This window comes from Salvelinus namaycush, chromosome 1, assembly GCF_016432855.1.
Source record: "Salvelinus namaycush isolate Seneca chromosome 1, SaNama_1.0, whole genome shotgun sequence".
Taxonomy (NCBI): Eukaryota; Metazoa; Chordata; class Actinopteri; order Salmoniformes; family Salmonidae; genus Salvelinus; species Salvelinus namaycush.
The window spans coordinates 30,089,552-30,101,556 of NC_052307.1; the positions used below are offsets into that span (position 1 = coordinate 30,089,552).

Consider the following 12,005-nt stretch of genomic DNA (forward strand, 5'->3'; position numbering starts at 1 on the left):
CGTGTAATGAATCATTTGGAAATTGAGTAAGTTGAGGAGACTAAACTGCTTGGTGTAAGCCTGGGTTGTAAACTGTCATGATCAAAACATAATGATGCAACGTTAGCTGAGGTGGGGAGAGGTCTGTCTGTAATAAAGCGCTGCTCTGCTTTCTTGACATTGTTATCAACAGAACAAGTCCTACAGGCCCTAGTTTTGTTGCACCTTGACTACTGCCCAGTCATATGGTCAAGTGTCACAAAGAGGGACATAGGAACATTACAGTTAAATGTACATGGAGAGCTGACATCAATTACATCCCTGTCAATCTCTCCTGGTTCAAAGTAAAGGAGGGATTGAATGCATTACTACTTGTCTTTGTGAGAGGTATTGACCCCACAAGACATGTCACAAGGGGTCTATTCACCGTCCCTAAGTCCAGAACAGACTCCTGGAAGCGCACAGTACTACACAGGGTCATGACTATATGGAACTCTATTCCACATCAAGTAACTCATGCAAGCAGTAAAATCATATTTAAAAAACAGAACGATGCGGACTGTGAAGAGACACACACACTGGCACACACAAACACATACACACACACACACACACACACACACACACACACACACACACACACACACACACACACACACACACACACACACACACACACACACACACACACACACACACACACACACACACACACTACACACACATACATTGTAATATTGTTGCATAGTGGTATTATACATTTTGTATTGTAGATATGCAGTGGTGTAATAATGTTATATGATGCACAGTTTTTTTATTTTTGTTGTGTGATGTAAGTGAGCTAATGTGTTTGGACCCCAGGAGGAGTAAGCCAGCAGCTAATGGGGATCCCTAATAAATACAAATACATCAGTCCTGTTTGTTGTAGAAATATACTATTTGAATAGACTATTTGTTTTTTTACCTGCAAAGTACTGAAGTCTACCTTTGGAAACCCCACCTGCGGGCCTCTGGGTACTCGATGACATCACCCACTTCCTGATCACGGCAGCAAACAAACATGGCGGCCACCATGGAGCTGAGATGCTGGGGAGGTGATTGGGGTTTGCCTTCCGTCCACACAGAATCTCTCATAGTGCTGGTAAATGCGTTCATAAAAAACAAAATTATGATATGACCTTTGTGTCACGAATGTTGTACTGCATGGCTACATTTCTCATTGTTTTATCTGATAATCTTCACCTCTGATGATGCAAAACCATCAACAAGACTGAGCTATTTTAGCTAGCTAACGTTAACAAACTGGAAAGTTAGCTAAGTATTAGTGGTAGAATCGATATTTGGTATTTTGTTTTTTCTAATCATCTAGACTTTTAGAGGCTTTTCAATGAAAACTTGAACCAACTAACAACATGCACTGTTCAGAATTTGTCTAACTGGCTGTAGCTAACTAGCTACAGTAGCTAATAGCTGTCAAATGCCATTCTCATTGCTAACATTTCTTCAAGTTCAAGGTCAGCTCTATCTTGATTTACTACTACTGTCCTCGGTACGACCATTCTCCTGTCTTCTTATGCTTAACTGTGTAGTTATGTATCCCAGTAGTTAATTTGAATATATCCCTATTTTGCTAGGACACTTGCATTATCCCGTTCCCTATAGGCTAGTTGCAGATACTGTATGAACAATGCAACGAATTTGCACAAGCTCTCATAACAAGGTGACACCGTTCCTGTTGAAAAAGGTGTACAGCTGCCAGATAATTTGCTGGCTCACAGTGTCAACAAAACAATTTGGCATGATTACTATAAGCCTACATGTTTCCTGCACTTCCTCTGTTTGGACTACACTTTTCCTCATAGCTACCTTTCTGGGCTACTCTTTGCCTAGCCATATCTATTGACTAAAAAGAGAAGACGTTTAACAATCTAAGTTCTTTGTATGAGATACAAAGAACTCGAATTGTTAAATGTCTCTTTTTAAGTCAATAGATATGGCTACACGTTGCCATGTGTGTTATCACTGTCACTTGTCCACTAGGACTGCCATATCTGTATTGTTGTTCTTGGTGCTTACCCACCATGCTGATAGTCTGCTTTTAGAACTGGAGCCAATGCCAAATGATACTTAGTGATATCTTGTAGGGCCGTGACGATACCAGTATAGCCATACTCGTTAGTGCGGTGGAAACAAAACGCGAAGCTTCAGACACACTTTATTTGGATAGAGCATCTACAGATGGACTATCAACAAACAATCTGTTGATAAGCAACGGGAAAGGGTTAAGGTTAATGCTAGGGTTAGTAGATAGTTAGTTGAAAGGTTACTGATAGTCTATAATAGAGCATCTACAGATGGACTATCCAAATAAAGTGTTACTTTAACTTTTGAGGGGAAAACTGCACTAATTCTGCAAACAAACATGTTTAAGTTGTCACCCAGAGTCAAATGTATTTATTTTCTAAGCTATAGCACACAATATTTTACATCGTTTTTTTAAAGGACCAAAGAGTTTGGTCTGCTTCGTGGTTTAATTTTTGCCATGGAAAAAATATTGTGATTCTGGTATCGTCACAGCCCTCATATCTTACAGAGCTTAACATGCCATACCCCAGAAAGCGTACTACTCTGACAACATTGATATGAAAGACTACATAGTACTCTGACAACATTGATATGAAAGCCTACATAGTACGCTGACAACATTGATATGAAAGCCTACATAGTACGCTGACAACATTGATATGAAAGCCTACATAGTACTATGACAACATTGATATGAAAGTCTACATAGTACTATGACAACATTGATATGAAAGTCTACATAGTACGCTGACAACATTGATATGAAAGCCTACATAGTACTCTGACAACATTGATATGAAAGCCTACATAGTACTCTGACAACATTGATATGAAAGTCTACATAGTACGCTGACAACATTGATATGAAAGCCTACATAGTACTCTGACAACATTGATATGAAAGCCTACATAGTACTCTGACAACATTGATAGGAAAGCTCATAGTACTCTGACAATATTGATATGATCTTATCTGGCTAGAGCAAGGGACAGTTCATGACAAATGACTGTCATGTCTTCCACCATTACTCATGGTTATTATTATTATGTAGGCTTTATAATAAAGTGTTGTTCAGTAAAATGGTCAAATACTCTTATTTCTTGGCATTCCTCTGAACAACTAACGTATCTATGCTCTCTCTCAGGCCTATGCCAAGTTCTCTGGAGCCACGATCACAGTAACTCCCATAGACTGGACGTGGAAGACTTTGACAGGTACTGCTGCTTGGTTTAAAGTCCAAAGAAACAGAATTCAGTTGTTCTTATACAAGTAATAACATGATAATTATTATGTCATTTCACCATGTAAAAAACATCACTAGGCTACTACAGTAGGTAGGAATAGATACATGACTATCTGATGCAAGACTGTCAAATTGACTGCTTACTATACATATAGCACATTGTCGGTCAGAGGTGTTGTCTCTATGCCTGCTCTACTGTAGTTGTATAGTCCATGACATATGGAATGTGCAGTAGCACAGGAGGAAAGACACACTGTCAAACTCCCCTATAACCAACACTACTGGCACACTGTTCCCCTCTATCCAACTCAACAGGCACAGTGCCAGAGTTGGTCTACCAGGGATCTACAATAACCGAACCTGCTCAGATTCTCAACTTCCTGAGAAAACAGGTAAAGTCTCCTTTCTGCCTTCACCATAAATGACCTTTTTAAGAACTGTATTTGCAGTGCAGTGCTAACAACAAGGCCTGTGTGTTGTCTAGCAGAGGTTTAATGCAGACTATGAGTTGTCGGCGAGGCAGGGAGCAGACACCATGGCCTACATCGCTCTACTGGAGGAGAAACTACGACCAGCCCTGGTAGGAACAACCCGTGTGTGTAGTTGTGTTGTGTACTGATTGTTGTGGGTGTGTATGTTGTTTTGCACTTAGACACATTTTGAAGTCCAGCAGTTTTTTGTTTGTGTACTGAGAGTGTTATGTGCCCGGTATTGTGTACTGTATTCTAAATATGTATTCTGTGTGTGTTGTCCTGTAGTTACACACATTCTGGGTGGACGCTGAGAACTATGCTAACCTGACTCGGCCGTGGTTCGCCTCCCGCTCTCCCTTTCCCCTCAACTTCCTGGTCCCTGGTCGCCATGCCAACACAGCCCTGTCCCGGATCCTGCTGACCAAGGGAGAGTCTCCTCTACACACCATCACTGAGGTGGAGGGAAAGGTAGGACAGATTCCCTCTACACACCATTACTGAGGTGGAGGGAAAGGTAGGACAGATTCCCTCTACACACCATCACTGAGGTGGAGGGAATGGTAGGACAGATTCCCTCTACACACCATCACTGAGGTGGAGGGAAAGGTAGGACAGATTCCCTCTACACACCATCACTGAGGTGGAGGGAAAGGTAGGACAGATTCCCTCTACACACTATCACTGAGGTGGAGGGAAAGGTAGGACAGATCCCCTCTACACACCATTACTGAGGTGGAGGGAAAGGTAAGACAGATTCCCTCTACACACCATTACTGAGGTGGAGGGAAAGGTAAGACAGATTCCCTCTACACACCATTACTGAGGTGGAGGGAAAGGTAAGACAGATTCCCTCTACACACCATTACTGAGGTGGAGGGAAAGGTAAGACAGATTCCCTCTACACACCATTACTGAGGTGGAGGGAAAGGTAAGACAGATTCCCTCTACACACCATTACTGAGGTGGAGGGAAAGGTAAGACAGATTCCCTCTACACACCATTACTGAGGTGGAGGGAAAGGTAAGACAGATTCCCTCTACACACCATTACTGAGGTGGAGGGAAAGGTAGGACAGATTCCCTCTACACACCATCACTGAGGTGAAGGGAAAGGTAGGACAGGAACATACACTGCGGGGACTACTTGATACCAAACGATATCCCGACCCTGCATTCTAAGTAAATTCACCTTTCCCCGTCCCCTCTCTCGTCAGATTTACAGTGAAGCTAAGGAGTGTCTGAATCTGCTTTCCCACAGATTGGGGACGGCCTACTACTTCTTTGGGAACACGTGAGTTCTTGTGTAGTTTGGTCAGATGCTAGATAAGGCTGGGTGTGATTATATTATGTGTGGTGTATTAATGTAGCTGTGTTTCTCTGTGGCCCAGGCCATGCAGTCTGGATGCGTTTGTTTTTGGCTTTGTAGCTCCCCTCCACAAGGCCAGTCTACCCAGCAGCCCTCTGCAGAGCCACCTCAGACAGCTGGACAACCTCCAGCGCTTCTGTGACCACATACTCAACGCTCACTTCAGCAGTCATCCCGGTGAGACCAGCGCTCTATGCCGTGTGTGTGTGTGTGTGTGTGTGTGTGTCGCTCTATGCCGTGTGTGTGTGTGTGTGTGTGTGTGTGTGTGTGTGTGTGTGTGTGTGTGTGTGTGTGTGTGTGTGTGTGTGTGTGTGTGTGTGTGTGTGTGTGTGTGTGTGTGTCAGTTTATACATGATGATTGCTTCAGGTCCAGGGTATTGAGTAAGGGTTACAAAGATCCTGCTGTGTTTTTAATAGAACGTGTCAGTGAAAATCTGGTGAACTTCAGGTCCTGCAAAGCCTTTTCTAAACACAGGATGTACAGCTTTTGCCAAGTTGTCATTTGCAGCAGGAGCAATACCTAACCGTCTATGAATGCGCGTGTGTCGGTCCGTCGACGAACGTACACGGTTTATTGCTTCTTTTGTCTGGGCTGTGATGGAGAACTTCTGCTGCGTTCTGGCATATCTCTCTCTGCTCTCAGTATCTCTGCTTTCTTAGTATAATGGGCTCTCTCTCTCCACTGTTCCTGGTCCACCCACCCTCTCTCTCCAGGGTCTCCCCAGCCGGTTCAGGAGACGGTGGATGCCAACCTGCAGAAACTCACTCAGCTTGTAAACAAAGAGTCCAACCTCATAGAGAAGGTCCTGCTGCTCTCGTCTCCGTGTGTATTTGCGTGTGTTGTGTTAGTCATTGGAGTATATTGTGAGCATTAGTTAGACACTTTTTTGTACGTATATCAAGACTAGTTCACTTCTTCTGTTGGTGTGTGCACGCTCGCATGTATGTGCATCCGTGAGTGTGTGTTTATATTGTGGTTAGTAACTGTGTTATACAGCGCCTTCGGAAAGTATTCACACCTCTTGACATTTTCCTCATTTTGTTGTGTTAAGAAGTTAGATTAAAAAGGATTGAATTGTCATTTTTGGTCAACGATCTACACAAAATACTCTGTCAAAGTGGAAGAAAAATTTAAACATTTAATGAAAAATAAAACACTAATCTTGATTAGATAAGTATTCACCCCCCTGAGACAAAACATGTGAGATACACCCTTGGCAGCGATTACAGCTGTGAGTCTTTCTTGGTAAGTCTCTAAGAGCTTTCCACATCTGGATTGTACAATATTTGCCCATTACTCTTTTAAAAATTCTTCAAGTTCTGTCAAGTAGGTTGTTGATCATTGCTAGAGCGCCATTTTCAAGTCTTCCCATAAGACGATTTAAGTCAAAATTCTAACATTCAATGTCGTCTTTGTAAGCAACTCCAGTGTAGATGTGGCCTTGCGTTTTAGGTTATTGTCCTGCTGAAAGGTGAATTCGTCTCCCAGTGTCTGTTGGAAAGCAGACTGAACCAGGTATTCCTCTAGGATTTTGCCTGTGCTTAGCTGTATTCCGTTTATTTTTATCCCCCCAAAAATCTCCCTAGTCCTTGCCGATGACAAGCATACCTATAACATGATGTAGCCACCTCCATGCTTGAAAATATGAAGAGTGGTACTCAGTGATGTGTTGTGTTGGATTTGCCCCAAACATAATGCTTTGTATTCAGGACATTATATATATATTTTTGGAGTATTACTTAAGTAGGTAGCCTAGTGGTTAGAGCGTTGGGCCAGTAAACGAAAGGTTGCTAGATCCCTGAGCTGACAAGGTCAAATCTGTCGTTCTGCCCCTGAGCAAGGCAGTTAACCCACTGTTCCTAGTCCGTCGTTGTAAATAAGAATTTGTTCTTGCCTAGTTAAATAAAGGTTACATTTTTAAAAAGTGCCTTGTTTGCAAACATGTTTTGGAATATTTGTATTCTGTGCAGGCTTCCTTCTTTTCACTAATTTAGGTTAGTATTGTGGAGTCACTACAATGTTGTTGATCCATCCTCAGTTCTCATATCACAACCATTAAACTCTGTAACTGTTTTAAAATCCCCATTGTCCTCATGCTGAAATCCCTGAGCAGTTTCCTTCCTCTCCAACAACTGACTTAGGAAGGAGCCTGTATCTTTGTAGTATTTGGCTGTATTGATACACCATCCGAAGCGTTGTTAATAACTTCACCATGCTCAAGGGCTATTCAGGGTTTGCGTTTGTATTTTTACACATCTACCAGTTGGTGCCCTTCTTGGCCAGGCCTTGAGAAACCTCCCTGCTTGGTGTGGTTGAATCTGTACTTGAAATTCAGTACTCGACTGAGGGACCTTACAGATAATTGGGGTAGTCTTTCAAAAAAAATGTATGTGATTTGTTATCACATTTTTACTCCTGAACGTATTTAGTCTTCCCATAACAAAGGGGTTGAATTGACTCAAGACATCTCAGCTTTTCATTTTTTATAAAAGTTTTTTACATTATGGGGTATTATTGTGTGTAGGTCAGTGACACAAAATCTAAATTTAATCCATTTTTAAATTCAGGCTGTAACACAACAAAATTTGGAAAAAGTCAAGGGGTTTGAATACTTTCTGAAGGCACTGTATGTATGTTTACTGACTGTGTGTTCTCCTGCAGATGGATGACAACCTGAGGAGCAGCCCTCAGCACAAACCCCTCAGAGCAGACCCCAGACCCAGCCTGGGCAACGACAAGAGCTCTACCCCTGCCTAACCCCTAACCCCTCACCTCTAGCCCCTGACCTCTCACCCCCGACCAGCCTGGTGGATGGGAGGGGTGCTGTATTATACTAAACCTGGTTCTGTAAATGCCCTAGCCTGAGTGCCAGTCTGTTTGTACTAGCATGCCAACTCTTTCTTACTCATTGACAAGGACAGCAATGGAGTTGGCAAGAGCACAAACAGATCTGGGATCAGGCTACAAATACCCTGGGTTATCCTTTAAATTATGCATTTGATTGTTTTAGACAGTTTATGCCTTGCAAGTGTAATTAAAACTGCCCTGAATGGAAACTATCAATGAAGAAAAATAATGGCAGAATTGTGGACTATTTAGAGATGATGATGTCTGTAAAATAGATATGGTTTCATGAAATGAGGGAGAAGTGCACGGGGAAATGGAAAGGTTTTAGTGGTTTAGAGCGGAATGCCGAGGACTGCTACCAAATGAGAAGCCTTGAAAGGCAAGAGGCAGGAAATGAGAAGGCCAGTTGGTTTAAAACGCTCTGAGGTATTATACTGCCTTTCTACTGACCTGCTGTAAGAAAGGGAAAACCTTTTCTAACAGATTCTAAAGGATTGAAATGACTGAGGCCGCAATTCATTCAAACCTGCATTGTAGTATGTATTAACACAGGAACATGTTTTCCTGTAGTCGGGTAATATCCAAACGCAAAACTCCTCCCACAGGTACAGGTACTGTAGATGCTCTCAGGTTTCAGAAATAAGTTGTGTTCATGGACAGTGGTCGTGTAAACAAGGTCACTGCATAAACACTAATATGGCAGGTTTGATGGAATTTGTTCATAGATAAGGGCTAAGTCTATGCTAAATATACAAGGCAGTTATTCTTTAGCTCTGTGGTATAATGGAAAATAAAATGTATGGGTCACTTATATATATGTTTGTAATGAACAGTACAGGTTGAATTGATGCATCATTTTGAGAGATTCTGGTGTAAATGAGGTCATTACTGACAGGCAGGCACTGACACTGGTCTACTTGAGTTTTGAAACGTCATAGCTACTGTAGTTGCTGTTGCACAATCCTAAATGATCAGAATAATGCTCTTTCCTCACCTGAGGACTGACTCAACCGTTTCTCTGCTGAGACTCGACGCACGCCTCAAATGGCACCCTATTCCCTATATAGTGGGCTACTTTTGACCAGAGCGCTATGGGCCCTGGTGAAAAGTAGTGCACGATAAAGGGAATACAGTGCCTGAAACAGGTTTTCCTCTAGGATTTTGCCAGTGCTTAGCTGTATTTCTAGCTGTCTGTGGTGTTTCCATCCAGACCTGCTGTATCTATGTACATAATCATTAAAAGTTAGTATTACTTTATGAGGGCATGTAGCTGTCTAGTTTCAGTTCATTTGTGTTCATATTGAAACGGGGAATGTTTAATACAGTGCAGATTATTTTGTTTGTTAGGATGTCACTTATTATACTGAGGGAGATGTCTAAGCCTAAAGTTTTCCCTTTAACAAATAGATCATCTTTACAACTGTTGTTAAATTAGCTCTGTAAATAGACTTAAGTATATATGTACATATATATGCTATCATATCGCTGTAGAAGTTAGCTCATTTAATTAGCTATAATCCTGCCTCTTCATTAACAGATCGAGTAGTTGTGATCTTAACGTTGTATAATTGTAAATACATTTAAATACTAATCCAATGCATTTCATTCAGCGTTGTTTCTTTGTAACGGTGCTGCTTAGATGAATGCAGTTCAACTCTCCTCACATGTGTTTTCATTCTTTAGCTAAGACTGAAGTGAGTCATTGATTCTACAGTTGGGGTTCATTTATAAGGCATACGTGTTTTAGATTGTTGTTCAGCAGTATCAAAAAGCACTACATTTGTATACTGCCCTACAAAATGCAGTACCTATGTTGTTTTTTTTACTGCAAAATCTGACTTCAAAGTCTTTTTATGTCTAGACAGCAATTTCTGATATATTCTGATCAAAAGATCAAAGATTTTTGACCAAATTTGTAGTCATTGCATTTTGCCTTTGTAGGGCAGGCAGTATATTGTGAGGTATTTTACTTTTGATATCAATTCATCAAGTCTGATCTCTAACACAAACCAAAAGGTGTAATGGATTCTCACTCAAAAGATGTTGCATAAAGCTTACTTCATTATTAGATTTTTCCCCAATTATTTTCTCTTTTGATCTCTAATTCACCCCATGTTGTGGAATTGTTTTTGTAAAGATTTGTTTTGTTTATCATGATTTTGTCTATATTAGTTATGCTGTGCCTACATCACCATCGCCTTGTCTGTTATGAGCAGGTCAATCTATTTGGGAACAGGCCTTGCATTAGACAATGATGGAGAACTCTGCTAACATACTGTACGCCATCTCTGCCTGCAGATGTCAGAAGTATGTCATTACTGCATGTTTGAAGTATGTCATTTGTCTCCCACTGACATCCAGAGCCATATATTTATATGACTCTGGTGACATCCAGCATCAGCTACTGTAATACTGGCTCTATTCACCTGAATGTTCCATGTTGTTTCCTGTGCTTTGCCTTTGCTGTTGTTTGTTGTTTACTTCCTTTGTTGACAGGATTAACAGGGACTGTTCAGTGCTTAAAGGGAATGTATCCATGTAGTGAATATTCCCTTTAAGCAATGAATATTATTCACTTCATAGATACATTCCCTTTAAGCACTATGGAATTAGTTACAACTTTATTCATTGTTTCGGTTTGTGTAGAAGAACCTATTTGGGTTGAAATACATGTATAGGACAAAGGGAGACAGTATTAGGAAGGACTAGTACTGTGTGTCTTGATAAGACTGCAGAAGGGATTGTATAGCTGTAAACTACTGTAACCAACTTTCTCAGATTAAACTCATGTTTGGAATTGTAATAACAATATTGTCACTTTTTTCCAAGTTCAGAAAGTCACAGTTAGGATTTGGCCCATTGTCCTTAGCTAGTCAATACTTGAAGTTAAAACAACATTAGTAAATTCATTCTCCTGAGGTTTTGTGATGGGATCAAAAACAGAATTTTAACCATGATATTGACATTGTAATACGCTATCATATTCCTGGTTCATTCTTTGTGCATGGTTGCAAATGAATGCTTTCATTTCAATTTAATAAAAGTATAATCTAACCACCTATTTAATTTGAGTCTATTGTGAAATGAAGAACAACCTAATTTACAAAATACAAGATTGCCAATTTGCCCTTTTCCTCTTCCCTGCCTCTCCCATTCACTCTCACTCTCTCTCTCCTCTGGCTGTGTTGTGGCTGGGTGGGTAAATGTCCTCTTTGTTTTGTCTTGGCAATCAGCCTGGAAAATAAAGGTGATTAAACCGATGGGAAATGATGCAAAGCCCTGACCTCAGAAATAACCCTATTTGTCTGTCATTAAAACTGATAGAGGACTTTACTAGCCTGCTGCCTGTGTGTTTCTGCTCTAGCCTGCTGCCTGTGTGTTTCTGCTCTAGCCTGCTGCCTGTGTGTTTCTGTTCTAGCCTGCTGCCTGTGTTTCTGCTCTAGCCTGCTGCCTGTGTGTTTCTGTTCTAGCCTGCTGCCTGTGTGTTTCTGCTCTAGCCTGCTGCCTGTGTGTTTCTGCTCTAGCCTGCTGCCTGTGTGTTTCTGCTCTAGCCTGCTGCCTGTGTGTTTCTGCTCTAGCCTGCTGCCTGTGTGTTTCTGCTCTAGCCTGCTGCCTGTGTGTTTCTGTTCTAGCCTGCTGCCTGTGTGTTTCTGCTCTAGCCTGCTGCCTGTGTGTTTCTGCTCTAGCCTGCTGCCTGTGTGTTTCTGCTCTAGCCTGCTGCCTGTGTTTCTGCTCTAGCCTGCTGCCTGTGTGTTTCTGCTCTAGCCTGCTGCCTGTGTTTCTGCTCTAGCCTGCTGCCTGTGTGTTTCTGTTCTAGCCTGCTGCCTGTGTGTTTCTGCTCTAGCCTGCTGCCTGTGTGTTACTGCTTTAGGCTGCTGCCTGTGTGTTTCTGTTCTAGCCTGCTGCCTGTGTCTTTCTGCTCTAGCCTGCTGCCTGTGTGTTACTGCTTTAGGCTGCTGCCTGTGTGTTTCTGTTCTAGCCTGCTGCCTGTGTGTTACTGCTTTAGGCTGC

At 41.7% G+C, this 12,005-nt stretch overlaps 1 protein-coding gene across 3 annotated transcripts; it reads left to right on the forward strand.

Annotated features, from left to right (window-relative positions):
- The first annotated feature begins 1,030 nt into the window (after nucleotides 1–1,030).
- On the forward strand, nucleotides 1,031–11,055 carry mtx3 (metaxin 3). 3 transcript variants are annotated; one of them, XM_038975680.1, is made up of 9 exons: nucleotides 1,031–1,120; nucleotides 3,210–3,279; nucleotides 3,624–3,700; nucleotides 3,793–3,888; nucleotides 4,067–4,249; nucleotides 4,995–5,071; nucleotides 5,169–5,323; nucleotides 5,861–5,949; nucleotides 7,809–11,055. In XM_038975680.1, the coding sequence occupies exons 1-9, from the start codon at nucleotides 1,040–1,042 to the stop codon at nucleotides 7,902–7,904; spliced, it is 924 nt and encodes a 307-aa protein (XP_038831608.1). In that variant the 5' UTR covers nucleotides 1,031–1,039; the 3' UTR covers nucleotides 7,905–11,055. The 3 variants fall into 3 exon arrangements, with proteins under 3 accessions (XP_038831608.1, XP_038831688.1, XP_038831763.1); XM_038975760.1 differs by having other exon boundaries at nucleotides 3,796–3,888; XM_038975835.1 differs by lacking the exon at nucleotides 5,861–5,949 and having other exon boundaries at nucleotides 7,809–7,919.
- The last annotated feature ends 950 nt before the right edge of the window (nucleotides 11,056–12,005 follow it).